General features: G+C 42.3%; 1 protein-coding gene across 1 annotated transcript in view; it reads right to left on the reverse strand.

Moving 5' to 3' along the window:
* The window catches only part of LOC115476527 (fer-1-like protein 4), a 149,912-nt gene that overhangs the window by 72,860 nt on the left and 57,244 nt on the right, over positions 1 to 19,808 (reverse strand). Inside the window, exons 18-27 of the mRNA XM_030212946.1 lie at positions 19,249 to 19,369; positions 17,723 to 17,823; positions 15,489 to 15,576; positions 12,776 to 12,892; positions 10,724 to 10,876; positions 9,183 to 9,366; positions 6,718 to 6,842; positions 4,132 to 4,266; positions 2,939 to 3,112; positions 1,303 to 1,416 (exon numbers count right to left, since the gene is read on the reverse strand). Coding sequence (XP_030068806.1) covers positions 1,303 to 1,416; positions 2,939 to 3,112; positions 4,132 to 4,266; positions 6,718 to 6,842; positions 9,183 to 9,366; positions 10,724 to 10,876; positions 12,776 to 12,892; positions 15,489 to 15,576; positions 17,723 to 17,823; positions 19,249 to 19,369 — 1,312 coding nt within the window. The remainder of the gene's footprint in view (positions 1 to 1,302; positions 1,417 to 2,938; positions 3,113 to 4,131; positions 4,267 to 6,717; positions 6,843 to 9,182; positions 9,367 to 10,723; positions 10,877 to 12,775; positions 12,893 to 15,488; positions 15,577 to 17,722; positions 17,824 to 19,248; positions 19,370 to 19,808) is intronic.

Genomic DNA, 19,808 nt, shown 5'->3' on the forward strand with positions numbered 1-19,808 from the left:
TCCACCAGCCTCCAGGTAAGCAAAGGCCAGTTTAGCTGATCTACTCCAGGGCTCTACAATACACAAACCACCACCCACACACGAGCTCCCAAGCTGTGCAGAGCTGTTAGTTACTCAGGGGCCTTTTACAGAGCAGCAGTAAGTCCAACGCAGGCTTACCACTCGCTCTTCTGGGACTACCGCTGCAGCCGCCGGCGGTAGACCCGCCCTGAGCGTGCGCCAGTTCCGAGGGAAAAAGAAAACCTATGGAAATGGCTTGTGTGGCGGTAACCTGGAAGTAACTGGGCATCACCGCACACTGCCGGGTTAGCATGGGAACCCTTGAGGTGGCGGTAAGGCTTCCCCGTCTCATGGCCACGTGGTAAGAGTCTGGGGTTTTATACCCAGTGTGGTAAAAAGGGCCCTGGTGCATGGGAAAAACAGGACCCCTTAGAGGAGATTAACACATCTTTCATACCAGGGAAAACAACTGATTCTGCAGCCTAATTCATCTAAGTGGCTACAGCAGGGGCTATTCAGCTGAAAATTAAGTGTTTTTTTTCCCCAATTCTTGTTTCTTTCTTGTTTTATTGCATTTCACTACACACTGTTTTATTTAGTGCATGCTAAAAATTTTAGTGAGCACTTAAACTAAATGAAAAGACTCAGAAATGCACACCTCGAGCATATAGTGACATTGTATTGTTTTTGTGAACTTTTGCTCTTTTGAGGAAGGAAGACGTTCCTTTATCCAGAACTGAAATAACTGATCAATATTTTTTTCCCACTGGTCATTGATTTTATGTTTTTATTTGTCTGCTTCCTATTACAACCTAGATATCTTTTCTGTTTTAACGTTTCAATATGTGATTTTTATCTGCTCTGAAAACTGTTCTGAACCTATACTTTTAATTTCCAATCACTATTAAATGTCATTATACTCTAATGAGCTTTCAATCTTTACCTCTCTCATGTTATTAGAGCACTACAAATTCTACACTTTTTCTTTTTCAGCCCTCGCAGAATAATTTCTGAAAGGATGCTTTTAAATTCCTAATACATAAACTGGCACCTTTCCACATTAATAACACGCAAACTGGCAGCAGAAACGTCCAGAACAAATGTAGTAGTTAAGAAATGCCAGGAATGGAGGCTTCAGATACCCTGATACATCTTATTTTAATTGTGAGAGTAAAATAGTGACAAGGAGCCAGGTTGTCCTGCTTTTTACACTGGCCCTTTAAATTAAAAGGCTGTAGTTTTGGTAAGGGAGTTAATAGACAAACAGATAATTCCTTGGTGGGATGAATGATTCCAACTTACCTCAATTCTGAATTCTTTAAGACTCGGACGGATTCCTTTGGGAATAAGGTAACGCTCTGAATGTTCATTAAAATACTCAAACTCCTTGGGCACGACGTCTTCAGGAACTGAGGGCTGAAAGAGAAAAAGATAGCAGTTTGTTTAATGAACTTCTACATGTGTCAAAGGTCAAAAACTTAGGGGTCCTTTTACTAACCTGTGGTAGAAAATAGTCCTTATGTGGGTTTTTCCTGCTCCCTAAAGCCATTTTTACCACAGCAGTGAAGTGGCTGATTTTCCCTTTTTTGCATTAATGGCCATGTGTTGAAGTTGTCATTAGTGTGCAGCCATTAAAAAAAATGACCCTGTTTATTTATTTATTAGTTACCCACATTTTCCCACCTATTTGTAGGCTCAATGTGGCTTAGATAGTACCGGAGCGGCGTTTGCAGACTCCGGTGTAAACAAATACAAAGTGATATTGTGGTAAGATAAAGTTCATTAGCACGTTTGTAGGGGTTAAGGGTTCATGACTAATCAACTGGCATATGATGATGTAGCTGTGCTCACTCTCTGCCCCAGACATGCCTCCTCCGTGTCACATTAGTAGCTATAAAACCAGCAAAAGCAGTATGTAAGGATGACTGTTAACGTGTGATATTTGAATGGGTTGAACAAGGCTTAAAGATGCAACTTGTGGGAAGACTAAGGTCTATCACGGGCAGTTTTTTAAAAACATTCATCAACTACTTTGGTGACTTTTATTTAACAAATCTCACTGACCCACTTTCTTTCTTGAGAATGATAACAGCCTAGTGGTTAGTGCAGTGGACTTTGATCCTGGGGAACTGGGTTTGATTCCCACTGCAGCTCCTTGTGACTCTGGGCAAGTCACTTAACCCTCCATTGCCCCTGGTACAAAATAAGTATCTGAATATATGTAAACCGCTTTGAATGTAGTTGCAAAAAAAACCTCAGAAAGGCGGTATATAAGTCCCATTTCCCTTTCCCTTATGACATCACAATATCAGAAGTGAGTCAAGTATCGGGCAATCAAGCCATTGTGACATCACTGATGAGGTTGGCTCTTATTGGTGGAATGAGTGGAGGAGTAGCCTAGTGGTTAGTGCAGTGGACTTTGATCCTGGGGAACTGAGTTCAATTCCCACTGCAGCTCCTTGTGACTCTGGGCAAGTCACTTCACCCTCCATTGCCCCTGGTACAAAATAAGTACTTGAATATATGTAAACCGCTTTGAATGTAGTTGTAAAATCCTCAGAAAGGCGGTATATCAAGTCCCATTTCCCTTTCCCCCACCATCACATGCTGTACTGAGAAAACTTGAAGCCATGTCCCCTTGTATATGATCCTCTCTTTAGAAGGGTCCCACCGTCCCATGACTACGGTTTGCACCTCCTTGTTCAATGGGACAGAAGACTGTCGCTTAATCTCAGGAGCTTAATATTGCAAAAGCTTAATTTTTGGCCAGTGTTTGCAATGTGCAAAACAAGAAAATAACTTCAAATCTTAGACCAGTGAGCAAATGGCCAGCAAATGAAGCTCTGCAGCACTTCTGCTATTACAGATGTTAAATTAGGTTAGAAAAGTCTGACTGCAGAACATAAAGAGAGCATTTCACACACTGCTCATGCGTTACCTCCAGGAATCCAGTGTAATCCAGTTCAATCAGTTCGAATGTGGCCAGCAATTCTCCCGCTGACATGTGACCTCGGTAAATGTAAAAAAACTGTAGTGCAGGCTGTATGTAAGGGTCATCCACTAGTTTAATATTTGGAACAGCAAATGCACGGCCCAGGAATTCAGGTGATCCCTAGACAGAAAAAGGGATTCGTTTTCCATGTAGTATCACTGATCGGTCAAGGCTCCTCCCCCCCCCCCCCCCCCCACACACACACACTTCCTTGGTAGTATCCTAATTATTTTTAGCTTCTTGAACTTTACTTTCCATTTTTGCTACTACAATGTCAAAAACAACAATTCCCTCTATATGAATCCCTGAAAATAAGGTTTTCCAATTTTATAATATTTCACATCGGAGGTCTATAAAAAAATATGGTATGGAAAGAGACCTATAGTTATGAATAACTGTGATGTAACAGAATGGTCGAATCCAATTGCACTGTTTAACCCTGGCTCCTAATTGCCGTTATGTATAATTCAAAATATAATAATACAACATCCAGGAAAAACTTTCCACCATCCTAGATTTCTATCAAGCCATGTGAAAAGCATCTCCTGTCCATTTGCTGCTTCTTTTCTAAATATGTCTATTATGTGTGATGATGAGGGCGTTAGGTGCGGAATGTCGGTTTTATGTGGGCAATAGTCAATGTGGTTATGCAGACTAGAAGTAAATAAAGTAAAATTGTATTTTTCTGCTTCTGTATCCACTCAGATTTCATCTCTCCTGCTCACTTTAATCTCTTTGTTTGCACTGCATCTGCCTAAAGCTTTCCATCTCCCTCAATCAAGCCCTCCCATTCCCCATCGCTGTCTCTTCCTCAGGAACAAGGTTTCTGGATTATGTTTAAGAGACTTTATTGAGAGTGAAAAGCATGTGAGGAAACTGGCCTGATTATTTCCCTTTTTGTACAGTAATAAAGCTTTTCCTTTTGACACTGCATTGCCCTCTGCCTGTATTTTGTGAGGATTCCATGCCTTTCCGTCACTCACATTACCACCATCCCATTATATTACACAACCAACATGAGCCACAGCAATGCGTGTTTTGCCTACCTTCTCCCCCAACACACGCAACACACACACTCTGTACAATTAAGGTGCGAAGGCCTCACCACAGAATGTCATTTTCGTTATTTGCTTACTTACAAATTTGTCAGAATCAAAGATGTTTATGATGATAACTGGAGGGTCAGTCTTCAAATCCTCCTTTTTTCCGTCTATCACAAGCTGATCAAACAGAAGCAGCTCATTCCACATGGGTGCCAACGTTTCTTCCAAAATCTAAGTGAATGCAGTTATCAACAATTAGTAAGTATTATTAAACGCAGGTGAGAATGAATACAGAACCCAGAGCTTCCAAGTTACCCATTCCAGGAGGGAGACGTTTTGGCCAGTTCTGGTCTTAACCTTACATCCCAAAGCAGTGTAGTATTTGTAGGCCATGATTCTGTCCATTGAAATCAGTGCTGCAGGTCCCATAATGCACCAGGATGAGGCTGGCAGAAATCCAAGACTGGCCAAAAAGTCTCCCCCCTGGAATGGGTAACTTGGCATATCTCAGAACCTCATAATGTCATGATAGTGACATAACGACCTCAATGATCCCTGAAGTCAGCTCCTGGTGGACATTATGAAAAGTATTGTTTGGATAACTGCTTCAAGCCACCGAAGCCCTTTTTCCTCTTTTACTTTTATTCTTAGCAAACTAGATGTTACTTGCTAATACTGTATAGTGATATTTTCTTCAGAAAAAGTAAAGCCTGGCAGTGGCGTAGCAAGGGCGAGGTGGTGGGGGCGATCCGCCCCGGGTGCATGCCGCTGGGAGGGTGTCGGCTCCGCTGGTTCCCTGCTCCCTCTGCCCCGGAACAGGTTGTTCCAGGGCAGAGGGAGTAGGGAACCGACACCCCCCCCAGCGGCGTGCACACAGCAGGCAAGAATGCATTCGGGGGGGGGGGGGGCTTGGTTGATGTGCCAAGGGGGGGGGCTTGGGTGATGCGCTAAGGGGTGGTTTGATGCACTGAGGGGGGTGTCATGCTGCATCCGGGGGGGGGGGGGTGCGCAGCGGTGAACCGCCCCAGGTGGCAGCCACCCTTGCTATGCCACTGAAGCCTGGAAAGATAGCTGGATAACTACTTGCAATTGTGACTACTTTATAGTTTACGCAAACCAAAGTGTAGGATAGGTGGACTCTTCCAAAGAACTCAAAGAAGATGCAAAAATTCTTGTACATAAAATTTTATTGAGAATACACTAAAAGAATTGACACAGCGGCTGTGTTTCAGTGCCTAGGTGCCTGCCTCAGGAGTCTCAAAATATAGTATATAAGACTATCAGTATACTATTCATCCGATCCTACATTCAGAGAACCAGAAGGAGTTTCTAAGGAACAATATACGGTGGGAAAAGTTGACTCTATATCCCAAGTAGAAAAACAGCTTTGGTTTAAAAGAAATCGCAAAGAAATCACCGTCGGACAATGCTGAGAGATTTTATGTACAAGAATTTTTGCATCTCCCTCAAGGTTCTTTGGAAGAGCCCAACCACTCTACTCTTTGGTTTGCATGCACTTCAGTTGTAGGGAAAGAGTGTTCCTTCACATTTCTGTGCCTGATCTCTACTTTACAGTTTCCATCAGGCCAGATGGGAAAGAAATCCCAGTGAGGAGACTTCTAACTCCCTACCCACCATTTACTTGGAGATTGGAGGGTGGAGGGAAGTGTCCAGCCCAATTTGGATCTCCTGGGCACTAGTTGAGGACTGCCAGATTGCAGACCTAATTGATTACTGTACATTTTTGCACCAATTAAAGTTGGATTATTACTGTACCCCTGATGCAGGCATGTGCTTAAACATGGACATGTTGGGTTTTATGTATTTGGGGTGTTTTTGTACAATAAATTAATCTTAAATAGCCACATAAGATTATTTTTGGTTTTAGTTTTTTTTTTAGATATTTTCATTTCTCCACTACAGAAGTCATGAAGTTTTTAACCCAGGTGGTATGTGAAATACTTACAATTTCATACATATACCAGGATACCTTCTTTAGGATAATCACATGGTTTATCACAGCCTGTTCTTAGTCTCTCTTTTGCCTTCTCACAATTAATCTTTTTGTCACGGTTCACGTTTCTCTCCAGCAAAAATGATCTGCACTTCTGTTTTCACCTCATGTTGCCTTTTTTATTTCATTTTCTTTTCTTTCTTTTTATATTGACATATCTTTACCTTGGTTGGGGGTTTTTTTTTTTGCACTTTTATATATTCTTTTATTACTTTATCGCCTTTTCTGTCTCATCGTATCCTCATCTCATTTCTATAATGGTCTTTCTTCATATTTATACTAGTTTATATTTTAACATATTTTGTGTTCGCTTTTCTTAGACCCCTGAGGAAGGCTAAGTGCTGAAACACGGCCCGTGTAGGGTTCTTTTGGGCTACCACTTCACCACCTCTTCTTCTGTCTTTTTTTTTAGTTACTTTTGATGAATAAGCTTTGTTTGGATTGTATTCACTGTATTTATTAAGGGCCAGGCCTGTCCGCTAGTCACACTGTCACACGCCCTTTTACCCAAACTATACCCAGGAACATCTACACGCAGATCACATAGAAGTAAGCATACTTTTGTTGCAGAAGGGCATGCCCATGAAACGTTCCTGTCATAAGGTTAGGTCGGTCCATGGAGCAGCTTTATCATGATTATACTGGGATATGACACTGCAGCTTCTTACCTTGGTGGTCTGGCATTGGGTTGAGAAAATCACTTTTGCAAAGGGATCTGATAGACCATTGTCATCTGCAGGAAGGATCCCACGAGCCTGATACAGGTGTGCCCGTAGCTGGAAGTAACAAAAGTCTGGCAAAAGAAGAAGCTGTTACCTACTTATTTAAGCTTGATTTCATGCCTGAAGAATAAGACCACAGTTAATACAGAAATCCTGGTGCATTTCATTACAGTCATAAGACTGCTGCATGCAAGAACTGAATGCTGTCACTGCTGTCACTTTCACCCCCCACAGCAGAATTGGAGGAGGAACTGGGTGTCTACGTGTTCTGGGAGTCACTGATTCAACTGCTGCCAGTGCTCTAACTGATCTGGTTGGCTCACAGCCATCAATACACTGCCATACCCAGTAAAAGGAAGGAGTTTTAAAGTTCAGTGATGTTCACTTTGGACAGATTGAGGGGACAATGGAAAGGAAAAAGAAGGAAGCTGCTGAGGGAAGAAAAGTCTAAGAAGATGGGGAAAAGGAAGGAAGATGTCTGGCAGATGGGAGAAGAAAAGAAGGGAATAATGGGGAGGAAAAGGAATGGACACCGAGCAAAACATTGGTGTTGGTGGTGTGAGGTGGAGAACAGGTCCAGCATCTGGTGAGGTCAAGTGTACAATTGCCATGGACTCTGCACTATAGGGAGCCTTGTACCAAACCTAAGCAGATAAAGCCTGGTCTTGGGTCTAGCCCACTATCAGCAGTAATGGAGATCTTCTGGTTCATAGGAAGTCAGCACATGGCTTGTGACTAGCTCATACATACAAGCTCTGCTGTGGTCCTTCCCCATTCTTCCACATGGACTTCTAGTTACCAGTGAAATTATGCAGAAGACAGAGCCTCTGAAAAGTCTATAACTCAGGTCCTGCACTATAGCTGCACTTGAAGATCATCTTTGGTGTCGCTGACAGTTCCAGGAGCACTCAAAGTAGGTGAGGAGAGAACCAGGAATATGCTATTGGACTGGAAGTTGGGGAGAGCACAAACCAAGGGAGAAATCATGAAGGAACCCATGATGGGGCCATAAAAGGAGAAGTAAGAGGGAGAGGAGGATAGAAGTAACTGTGGGTAGGAGCTCAAGAGCTTGTTTGTTAAAGAGACACAAAAGGATTGGAGATGGGGAGAGGACCCAACAGAGTAAAGAAGCAAAGTGAAGGAGATCAAGAACTTGAGGTTGTTAGAGAGGTTTATCAATTTAGAATGGGGTAGGCGAGAAGATAATCCAGACGAGTAGAGACGCAGAGTATGGGTGACTCCTGGCACTTGGAAGAGGAAATAGTAAGAACGCGGCTGGTTCCTGTCACCCAGAAGAGAAGGAGAGTACAAATGCCTCCTTGCCCATGGCACCCAGTAGATGACAGACAGTGTGTGGCTTTCTCCTGGCTCACAAGAATATAGTTGCCCTGGCCTACAGCAGAAGATAGAGACAGAACTTGCTAAGTAGGTAGTAAAAATGCAGTTTCTGTTAAATAACCCCCCCCCCCCCTTAAACATTTATATTATCAATGTGGGCTACTGTTAAGATGTTCAATTTTACTGTTAACTCCAGTTAGTAGTAACTGGGACACACTGAATAAAATGGGACCTGTGCTAAAATAACACAAGTTAATGGTAAAATAACATCTTAAAGGTAACTGGCATTAACTTATACACCCATATTTTTTAAAATTGTTTTTAAAAGCATTTGGCTCTTTTATACTGGGTCTGTGAACTGTTTTAACCAGTTTCCAGTTGACAAAAGGACTTTGGTTCCTTTTCCATGGCTTGTTAAATTCTGCAGGAGCCTCTCATGAGGTACTTAATCTCTCTACTCTCATCTCCCCTTATGTCCCCACCCGTAACCTCCGCTCTCTTGACAAATCCCTCCTTTCAGTACCCTTCTCCACCACCGCCAACTCTAGGCTTCGCCCTTTCTACCTCGCTTCACCCCATGCTTGGAACAAACTCCCTGAGCCCATACGCCGGGCCCCCTCCCTACCCATCTTCAAATCATTGCTCAAATCCCACCTCTTCAATGTCACCTTCGGCACCTAATCACTACACCTCCTCTCAGGAAATCTAAACTACCCCAACTTGACATTTCGTCCTTTAGATTGTAAGCTCTTCTGAGCAGGGACTGTCCTTATTTGTTAATTTGTACAGCGCTGCGTAACCCTAGTAGCGCTCTAGAAATGTTAAGTAGTAGTAGTAGTAAGAGAAAAGGAGTTGAAGCATTTTGTGTATCTGACTTTACAACTCTTCTAAACTCCATAAATCAGACGTATTCATTAGGCCCTTATCGGTGGTCTTTCATTAGACATACACCCTAACTCCCCATCCAGAGCTTTGATTGCAGCTTTCCTATTCACTCTTTCCTGACCTCTGATTCCAGTACAAAGACAGATAAGACCAGGTGTTTTTAATTAACAATGAATGTGTTTTCTCACCATCCTTGCTAAGCCTGCTGGGTGGCATGTTAGGTGGAATATCGACAATTTGTCCTTCCTTCTCGTATATCGGTTTATACTCTTCCAGCAGATCCGCAGTGCTATTCTTTGCATATTTGGTCACCCCAAGCCAGATATAGATTTCCATTTTTGCAAATATTTCTCCACTGTAGGATCCTGGAGTCTTGATAAAGAGAGAGTCATACATTCATAAACAAGATAGGGTAAAGCTATATAACCAAAGATGTTCATAAAACATGCCTAGTGTTTGCTTTGGGGACAGGGAGGGGAAGATCGGGACTGGGGTACAGAGAGTGTGTGTGTGTGGCGGGGATCAGAGGCACTTCTTTCCCATTATGCGGGCTCTGGCCGATTTTCAGCCAGGGCCTGCATTCCGGCTGAATATCAGCTGGGACTCTCATAAGCCCAGGTGGCCAGCTAAGTATGAATTAGCCATGGACATTCAGTGCTGATGCCTGGACATGACCTGACATTGAATGTCTGGGGTTAATTCTGCCTGAGACGGTCAGCATTTTTAAAAACGCCGCAGGGTGAATATTGACTGGTCAGTTGTGAAACTGGTCTGTAGTTAGAAGGCATTTTTGAGTCTCAAGTTGGATGAATTAACATAGGGATGATAATAGCTCTCTTCTAGTATGTAGGTCACCAAGTCTGTGCTAAGAATAAGATTTACTATTCTAAGGACTCTTTAACTAGTCCCTTATTTTCTTACTCCTCTTACTCTACTCAATCTTATCTATCTATATGTTCCATCTTTGCCCACACCCTATCTTATTTTGTGTTGTGTTGACATTGTAATGTAGCATACTATGCCATACTTTGTAATTTTTGTTTGAATATTGTCTATTGCTTATGTTTGACTTTATTCTTGCTGTACACTGCCTTGAGTGAATTCCTTTCAAAAAGGCGGTAAATAAATCCTAATAAATAAATACATAAATAAAAGACCAAGTGTGGCGATCTTGATTCAATATGATGGAATAGGGTCCAGGTGGCAGTTGAAACTTGCGTTGTAGTGATTAGATTAATCAAGGTGGTTAAGGATAAGACTTAAAGGAGGGCCAAGGCTATTGTCGCATAAATTTGGAAAGGGAAGTATGTTTCTCCTCTGAGTTGTCTGTCATGGAAGAAGATGATGGTTCATAGATGTAGAATTGGCCTTCGGCAATTGTCCACAAACAGTCAACCTTGGATGTGAAGCAATGTGCTAATCGTTGCACTGGTGCAATAACATCCATTGAATTAGCCCTGTTGAAACTCCTCTAGAATTAACTCTTCAGCTTTGTCTTTTGGCCTGTGTAGAGTGACTGTTTTGGGGCCTTTGCAGCTACAGAGGATGGTGCAGTTGCGTCGGACTCTGGGTGTGTGCTTTGTATGTTGTATAGAAATTACAAGACTTGATAAAATGTTGAAATAAAAGTAAATGAATTACCATAAGCTTAAAACCTCTTAACAGTGATGTCATTATCAGGGCTTCCTCACCTTACATGGGACTTGTTTTTAATCAGTGTTGTTTTTACCTTGAAGAAAACGGTGTGTATCTTCCCACAGTCTTTTCCTTTCTCCTCTTCCACCACTGAGTACAGCACATCTTGGGCTGAAATTCTAACATAGGCCACACGTTTATTATTCGTCAGCATCCAAATCAGTACATCTGGAAGAGTGCACTGAGGCTGCAAGACACATAATGCATTATTGAAGCTGGAAGTTATCACATTACTACTTAATAATGTCCCAGATAAGATGTATTAGGTAGGATTTGCCAAGCTCAAAAGTACACCAGATATTAGGCAGCATTTAACCAGTAAACAGGGTAAAAGGGAACGGCACCTTCTCTTAATCTGTTCTACTAAACTGACCTGGCTCTGCAAAAGCATTTACAGCTGAAAAAAAGAAATAAACATGTGCAGTTTAGCATGTGAAAATGTTTGCATTATTTGATGTTTTCTTCATTCATAATTTCACATTTAGGGGGTTGTTTACTACTACTACTACTACTTATAATTTCTAAAGCGCTACTAGACGTACGCAGCGCTGTACACTTGAACATGAAGAGACAGTCCCTGCTCGACAGAGCTTACAATCTAATTAGGACAGACAAACAGGACAAACAAGGGATAAGGACAAAGAGTAGCAAGATTCCGGAATCCCAAAGTGTGACAAGATTCCATGCAGAATCCCAAAGAGTAGCAAGATTCCGGAATCCCAAAGAGTAGCAAGATTCCGGAATCCCAAGCACTACTACTACTTATCATTTCTATAGCGCTACTAGACGTACGCAGCACTGTACACTTGAACATGAAGAGACAGTCCCTGCGCGACAGAGCTTACAATCTAATTAGGACAGACAAACAGGACAAACAAGAGATAAGGAATTATTAAAGTGAGGATGATAAAATAAGGGTCTGAACAAGTGAATAAGGATTAGGAGTTAAAAGCAGCATCAAAAAGGTGGTTTTTTAGCTTAGATTTGAAGACGGCCAGAGATGGAGCTTGACGTACCGGCTCAGGAAGTCTATTCCAGGCATATGGTGCAGCAAGATAAAAGGAACTAAAGCTTAGCTTGTGTTATCTGCAGCAGGGCCCATAGGAATAAAATGGGCCCTGCTGCAGATAACTCGAGCTAAGCTTTAGTAAACAGAGGGGTTAGTGGAGAAGTAGCCTAGTGGTTAGACCTACAGGCTGTGGTAACCAGGTTCTAACTCGGTGGCTGGAAACTTGTTGCACTCTGTTGCTTTATGATTATAACATGATAAAAGCGATATGTGAAAGTGCTGCCTGATTAATTGCCTTTTGTATGATGGTCCCACCATAATAAAAACGAAATAATTTGTACAAGGATTTTGATTATGAGGGTTTTTTTTAGAACTTTATGGCTGGAGTGGTTTAGAGGTTTCTTGTGATAAGCCTTCTTCTCTTTTCAGATGAGAGATGTACTTTTATAAAGAAATCATAAAATAAGAGCATTTATTTGTATTTCACATAGGCTCCCTCTTTGGAAACTACCTTTCTCCTACATAAGAACATAGGAAAACCAAGCTGGGTTAGAAGGTCAATCAAGCTCAGCGTCGGGGGTCACAACATATCCCAGGAATGAGCAATGGCTCTCCCTAGCCTACTTTGCTAATTATTTTCTTATGGACTTTTTCTCCAGGAACAGTACCTATTACACTACATAGTAACATAGTAGACAACGGCAGAAAAAGACCTGCATGGTCCATCTAGTCTGCCCAACAAGATAAACTCATATGTGCTACTTCTTGTGTATACCTTACCTTGATTTGTATCTGCCATTTTCAGGGCACAGACAGTAGAAGTCTTGCCCCGCCTCCCAATCACTACTGTACCCTGTTACTGTTCCTCCAGTTGCTAATGTACCAAACCACCTCATTACCTGTTTCTTGTTTTGAGTATCTGACATTTCTATTGGAGCATGTAATTGATATTACAGGAGGCTCATTATCTCTGTCATTCCTGGGTATCCAGTTCTCCTGTTATCACAGTTAGACGTATGATACATCATTTATCCTTTTGTAATATCAGAATTATTGTATAATTCTACTGCACTTTACCTCTTTAGCCAAGAACCGTAATTTGGTTAGAATTTTCTTAGCCTCGATCATCTTTTCTACCACGTTGGATCTGGTTAGCCGTTTGCTTGCTTTAAGTCCCTGCTTTGCATATAAGATCTACAGAGAAAAGAGCAGAGTTCGAAATAAGCGGAATTCAGATGTTTTCTGCTGAGTGTAAAGAATCATATTGACTTTGCTCACTTACCCAATTAAAGAATATTAATATTACAATTCTATGCTGTCTAGTAAAATGTTTTATTGCATATTGTGTTGACATGGAGGGTATTTTCAAAGGCTTACAAAGTTCCATACGTTACTAAGTGCTTTGAAAATGAGCCCCATTGTAATATAACATACTATGCCATACTTTCTATTGTTGTTTGAATATTTTTACTGCTGTAACTGTCTATTGCTTATGTTTGACTCCTCCTAACCACTCTGAGGAGTAGCCTAGTGGTTAGTGCAGTGGACTTTGATCCTGGGGAACTGAGTTAAATTCCCACTGCAGCTCCTTGTGACTCTGGGCAAGTCACTTAACCCTCCATTGCCCCTGGTACAAAATAAGTACCTGAATATATGTAAACCGCTTTGAATGTGGTTGCAAAAAACCTCAGAAAGGCGGTATATCAAGTCCCATTTCCCTTTCCCTTATGACATCACAATATCAGAAGTGAGCCAAGTATCGGGCAATCAAGCCATTGTGACATCACTGATGAGGTTGGCTCTTATTGGTGGAACAAGTGGAGGAGTAGCCTAGTGGTTAGTGCAGTGGACTTTGATCCTGGGGAACTGTATATGGCAATCAAGCCATTGTGACATCACTGATGAGGTTCGCTCTTATTGATGGAATGAGTGGAGGAGTAGCCTAGTGGTTAGTGCAGTGGACTTTGATCCTGGGGAACTGAGTTCAATTCCCACTGCAGCTCCTTGTGACTCTGGGCAAGTCAGTTAACCCTCTATTGCCCCTGGTACAAAATAAGTACCTGAATATATGTAAACCGCTTTGAATGTAGTTGCAAAAAAAACCTCAGAAAAGCAGTAAATCAAGTCCCATTTCCCTTTCCCCCCTTTCTTGCTCTACACCGCCTTGAGTGAATTCCTTCAAAAAGACAGTAAATAAATCCTAAATAAATATCACTTAGTATATTTTGGGAGTTTGTAAGGCCAGGTAGCTGCAAAGTTCAGATACTTTTTATGTTGCACTCATTTTCAGTTTGACTTTGGAAACTTCCTAAAAATATATATATATTTGCAGATATTTACAACTGCTAAGTTGTACGGATACTCGTTCCAAAGAAACATGCATGAAAACTGAAAAGTAAGCACGTATTTCCATCTCCAGCCGCAAGAGTACATGAGAAGTGAACCTACATATGGACTTTTCACCTTCACATGTGAGGATATGAAACCCAAGTACTTATAATTACCCCAAGGTTCAGCAAATTTCTGAAGTCCGAAATGGCCTTGAAAGCTGTCTCTTCAATTTTTATGCAATCATTTGTTTTATTGTTTTCTGTGATATAAACCACTTTGGGAAAATAGTTGTATGAAATAGAATAAAAAACATTAATCCCCAGTGAAAAAACAGAAAGCCTGTGCTTGTTCGTCCTCTTATTATTATTTAAAGGGACAGGCAGTGCCCACAGTGCAGTACTTGGCCTGTGCTAGAAGGTACAGCTCCCTCCATTCTGTATAAGACTTCTAGGGTGGAACTCGACTGTTCCTAATTTTCCCAAGTATTTTACAAAATGTTCTACTAAACATGAAACCTTTTGAGAAATACCCATAAAAGAACTGGAAAATAGATCTAAGGGCACCTGGGAGTCATAAAGCCTCCGGCTAGTATAATTATCTAGTTGCTATGGCCTCCTTGTGAAATGCCAATAAAATTCACCAGACCTATAACCATAGTCAAAACATGAAGTAATTAACCAGACCTGGCAATATCCAAAGAAAGTCTGGGAGGCAGCTGGTCCTTTAGTGATGATCTAGTCCAATCACTTTCTCCCTCACTCCTATATTTACTTTGAGTCAGTGACCATGTGACCATGGTAAGTTGAACGTTGGCACTTAGCATGCCCTTGTATATTAAATCTGGTATCTGTACGCGTAGCGGCAGCACAGTCACTGTGCTACTTTCCCTTATAGATCACTAAGTACTTACACCAGCATCAGAACCAGCAAAGCAAGGATTGAAAGCCCAGTGACAGTCCTATAACTAGAGGTAAGTCAGTTCACTCTTATTGGCTAGCTTGCAGTAACATTAAATAGGTCCCACTGAAGATAAAGGAGCTTACGTGAAATTGAATGCATTACCTGGCATTAATGTGTGTATATTAACAAGTGTTAGAAAGGGAGGTTTTAAGATTGTTAGCCCTTTAGAAAAAGGAAAAAAACTACTATACCTGAATATAACTTGTTTTCACCTACCAACTAAAATGTGCAACTCAAAAACAAATAAATAAACAATTGATGTACAGTGATGGTACGAGAGCCATGAGCTGGGATGGACTAGTTCACTGAAACACAGCAATGCAATTCGTTATCCAGCTTCTACAGATGTAAAACTAGCAGAAGCTTTCAAAGACGGTCACTGCACACAGGTTTGGCTTGCTCAGTTCATAATCCTCATGGCCAAACCTGAAGCTGCAAACAGGAAGACATATCATGGTTCATTCTTTGGTTCCCATCGTGCCGCTGCTGGACCACTTACAATGTTGTACATCAAAGACTTCATACGACAACGGTCCAAGTTGTTAGGGCGAGACATTGTTTTCTTCTCTGCATTCAGAGAGAATTGCCTGGAATTCCATGTATGAGAAGAGATGCAGGGTCAGGGATTTAATTTAGCCACAAAGAAAAGCAACACCTCAAGGCTCCCCAGTAGGGTAGGTGACATTTCTATTAATCATCACAATTTTACTGGATTCTTTCTAACCTTGATGCCTTTCATTCTCCACCGGACCTTTTTCCTCACGTAATTCGTATTTATTTATCTATCTATTACAGATTCTTGATATGCTACAATACGGCCAAAAATAGAGCTTCAGTGCAGTTTAAAATAAGACAAAATGGGGAAAGAAGACAGGGATGAGGGATGTTGGCAGTGGAGGAGGAAGACTTAAGATGGAAATAGAGCAGCTAAGAAAAAAGGTGAGTTTTGAGAAGAGTTTTGAATTTGGAGTAAGGGTTTCTATTCTGAGATGTGGTTCCAAAGTTTCGGGCCTCTGTAGCTAAATGTAGATTCAAGGGAGATCTGTAGGTGTACAGAGGAGGGAGCTGGAAGCAGAAGCGGAGCCAGGTTGATGGCGCGGGGGAGCGAGAGTGGCGCAAGAGCGGACTTCCACCGGCGATGGCGCACATTTTCAATGCAACACATTGAGAAAAAATAGGCGCCGGAGCTGGCAGAACTCCATTTGGGGGAGCGGCTGCTCCCCTGGCACTCCCCCTGGCTACGCCATTGGCTGGAAGATGTAGATGTGATCCTTGGGAGGAGAGAGCAGTGGCGTACCAAGGGGGGAGGTGGGGGCGGTCCGCCCCAGGTGCACGCCGCTGGGGGGTGCCGCGGCACGTGCCTGGTGCGAGAGTTCGCTAACTTCTCTCGTTCGCTGCAGCTCCCTCTGCCCCGGAACAGGTTACTTCCTGTTCTGGGGCAGAGGGAGCTGCAGCGAACGAGCAAAGTTAGTAAACTCGCAGCAGGTGCACGCTGCGGAACCCCCCCCCCCCCAGCGGCATGCACCCGGGGGGGGTTCTTTCGCGGAGGGGGGTTTTCGCTGGGGGGGGGTCCACGCTGCATCGGGGGGGGCGCTGCACCTGGGGGGCGGGGCGCCACCCCGGGTGTCCGCCCCCCTAGGAACGCCACTGGGAGAGAGTGAGCTTTCCTTTCTTCTCTTTATGGTTCTCTCATGCCCCTGAATCGGGGTTGTGTATTCACACAAAGTAAAGAATAAACTAGGAGAGGCCGAAGACTTGGGGACTGATTGAAGGTAACAGGTCAGCTAGGTTTACAGAGCAGGAATGGCACAAATTCTGCAGAAGTAGTGGCTAGGTTTTGGGTTCTGACATTGTCTGCTTGGGAGCAAGACTAAATATTAGCCCAGAAATCACAACTCTATCCACAGTCCAGCCTAACTTCTTCTCTAAGTGGATCTAATGTAAAATTACATACCAGCCTACACCGTAACCTCGTTTAAAAAGAGTGGTTTTATGCACGTAAAAGGTTTCTAAAGTTTCCCTCAAACTCTGAGATGAAATTTATGCAAAGTTGGATTTGTTTGCTACTTAGAAGTGTCTGGGGTTCCACATCACCTTTATTTATAATTAACAGCAAACAGTAGCAACATTAAAGAATGGTAAGAATAGCCATACTGGGTCAGATCAATGGTCCATTTAGCCCAGTATCCTGCTTCCAACAGTGGCCAATCCAGGTCACAAGTACCTGGCCAAAACCCAAATAGTGTGGGAGTGGTTCAATGGCAGACCAAGGCAGAGATGGAAGTTGTCCAGGTACCACCAATATTCAGTGCTGCTTCGCAGAAAACTGTTAGGACAGCAAAATAGCTTCAAGCGACTGCTTTATTTTTTGTTATTGTATGTGTGTATTGATTTTTTTATTTATGTTTTTTGCTTCTGTGTTGTTTTACATGGTTACAATCATCTCTTACTTATAATCAGTTTTATTTTATCTTTATTCCATTTGTTGTTTTCATAAACGTACACTTGTGGTGGCTGAGCCTCCAATGTAGTAGGGGAAGGCAGAAAACTCAGAAGAAGAGGTAGGGGGTGACTAATGTCAGTGACAGCAGCCGAGAGGTCAGTGAAGATATGGGAAAGCAGCAGAAGCTTCAGAGGGTGGGCCATAGCCTAACATCCCTTCAGACCCAGCTACCCTAGGCAACTGCCTAGTTGCATATGATCCTGAAGCAAACATTAACGATGTCCACTCACCTGCAGCCAGCTACAAATTCTTCCAAGACCTGTTTCAGTCTTACTTCTGGTTTGGATTTAGGTCTCTTTGTAAGTTTCTCTACTTCATCAAGTCCATGTTCCTGCAGAAAAAGTTACTTTTTTTCAGCTAATGTCCAGTACTTGCTCTGTAAGTTTAACCTCTTCAGAACCCAAGTGCCCATATTCACGTGTATGTCAAAACACTGCCTAAGTGCTGTTCTATAACCATGTAGGTGGGGCACAAAGATCCGCATATAATTTATAGAATACAAGCTATGCCTTGGCCTGACCATTGCTTACTCACTTTGGGCATCCTTAAATGTGGTTCTTAAAAGCAAAACCTGTCTACAGATCTCAAGAATTTTGCAGTCGAGTCTTTCACACAGCATTTTTATATAAACTTTGACTGTCATGGGTTAGATCCCCTACATCGACCTATGATGCCTTGCCCTGCTGAAGTCTCGGACTCATTATCTATGTAATACAGGTCCCTCGTATGGCCCTAACTTAGCACTACTGAAATGCCAGTTCTAGAATGACAGTGGTGACGTTCTCAAACATCCACATGTTTAGAACTCTATAGTCTTACAAAAAGGCATTCTCGGAGGTGAAGTTGCTGCTACTATTAAAGCCTCACTCTCCTGTAAGTTTCATTGACTCCACAATCTCAGCTCAAGATCTAGCAAATTTCTTTTGCAGCAAGATAAGCAATCTACAATTGCCTCTGAAGTTTTGTTGAACCGGCATCACATCGGAATAGCAGATCCTATTTACCAGGAAGAGCTCATCATTCTTTCTCTAGGTCTTTCTTTTTCAGCTTTAATAAACCTTCTGGCCCTATAATTTCTAAGATATTCCATTACGTTACCTTCTAAAACACTGAAGCACCTCAGCTTTCTCTGTTCCTTTTAGACATGACATGATCTGTTTATGTCTGACTCAGAGATATAAGCAGCATCAATCTGCCCTAGAATTAAGGATCCCAAACAGAGTACTTTCATCTGTTCAAATTATTGTCCAACAAGCGCATTATCGTTTTGAAAAAACACACATGTTCCATCATCATCAGACTGGCTTTAGACAAAATAGTACTGAAACAGCGCTAAATGGGATCATTATTTTTGAGGAAAGTAATATCAATTCGGACAAACTGTACTTAATGATCACTACCTGCTACTTGACAGATTATGAGATATTGGACTTTCTGGGAAGGTCCTGGCTTGGTTTCACTCTTATCTTACTCATAAGACACACTCGGGACTTTGGCAGGTGAACGTTCCAGTGACTATATACCTTCACCTGTGGGGTCCCATAGAGATTCATTTTGGCACCAACTTTATTTAATATTTTCATGTCTCCCCTATTGTGTCTCATCCAGTCACTAGATCTAACATCATTTGACTTTCACATCCATGCTTGCTTGGATATGTTTAATCCCCAGGACATTCAAACATGTATGTTAAAAGCCACTGTAGACTGTTTGAAAATGACCAGTTCTGAGAATCAGCACGTAAAGGTGAGCTCACCAGTCGTTCTGCTATCTTAATAATCCAGTTTGAATTGCAGAGTCTCCATGTGTGATCTTCCCAGTTACTCCAGATGTAAACACAGGGCTTCTCGTGAACTAGTGGAATGCAACTGTAAGAACTAAAAAGAACAAAACCATTTCACTCAGACCCAGAGCAAAAGATGCAACACTTAGAAATCAATAACAGTGGTGAGGGGAGGGAGGGAGAGATGGAAACGCAGATGAAAAAAGGGGTTTCCAGAACTGAATATCTGGTAAGTGTAGTCACCCAGAATTACGTGGGCAGCAGCTGATATACATCCCAGTGCTCAGTTAGCTCAATGGATAAAGTTAGGGCAGGGGAGTGAATATTACCGCTAACTGCTTTAATGCCAGCAGCACCCCAGACCGCCCTGGCGCTAACTGGACAGTGACGGGGCCGTCACAGGCAATATTCAGCAGCACTTCCCACTTGAGTGTCACTGAATCTTAGCGGATGACCAGGTCATCAGGGTTTAGCTGGGCAGAGCCCTCTCCTGCCTTTTGGATATCAGGCTTTTTATGTATTTTCAGGCTTAT

This window comes from Microcaecilia unicolor, chromosome 8 (genome assembly GCF_901765095.1).
Source record: "Microcaecilia unicolor chromosome 8, aMicUni1.1, whole genome shotgun sequence".
Classification (NCBI taxonomy): Eukaryota; Metazoa; Chordata; class Amphibia; order Gymnophiona; family Siphonopidae; genus Microcaecilia; species Microcaecilia unicolor.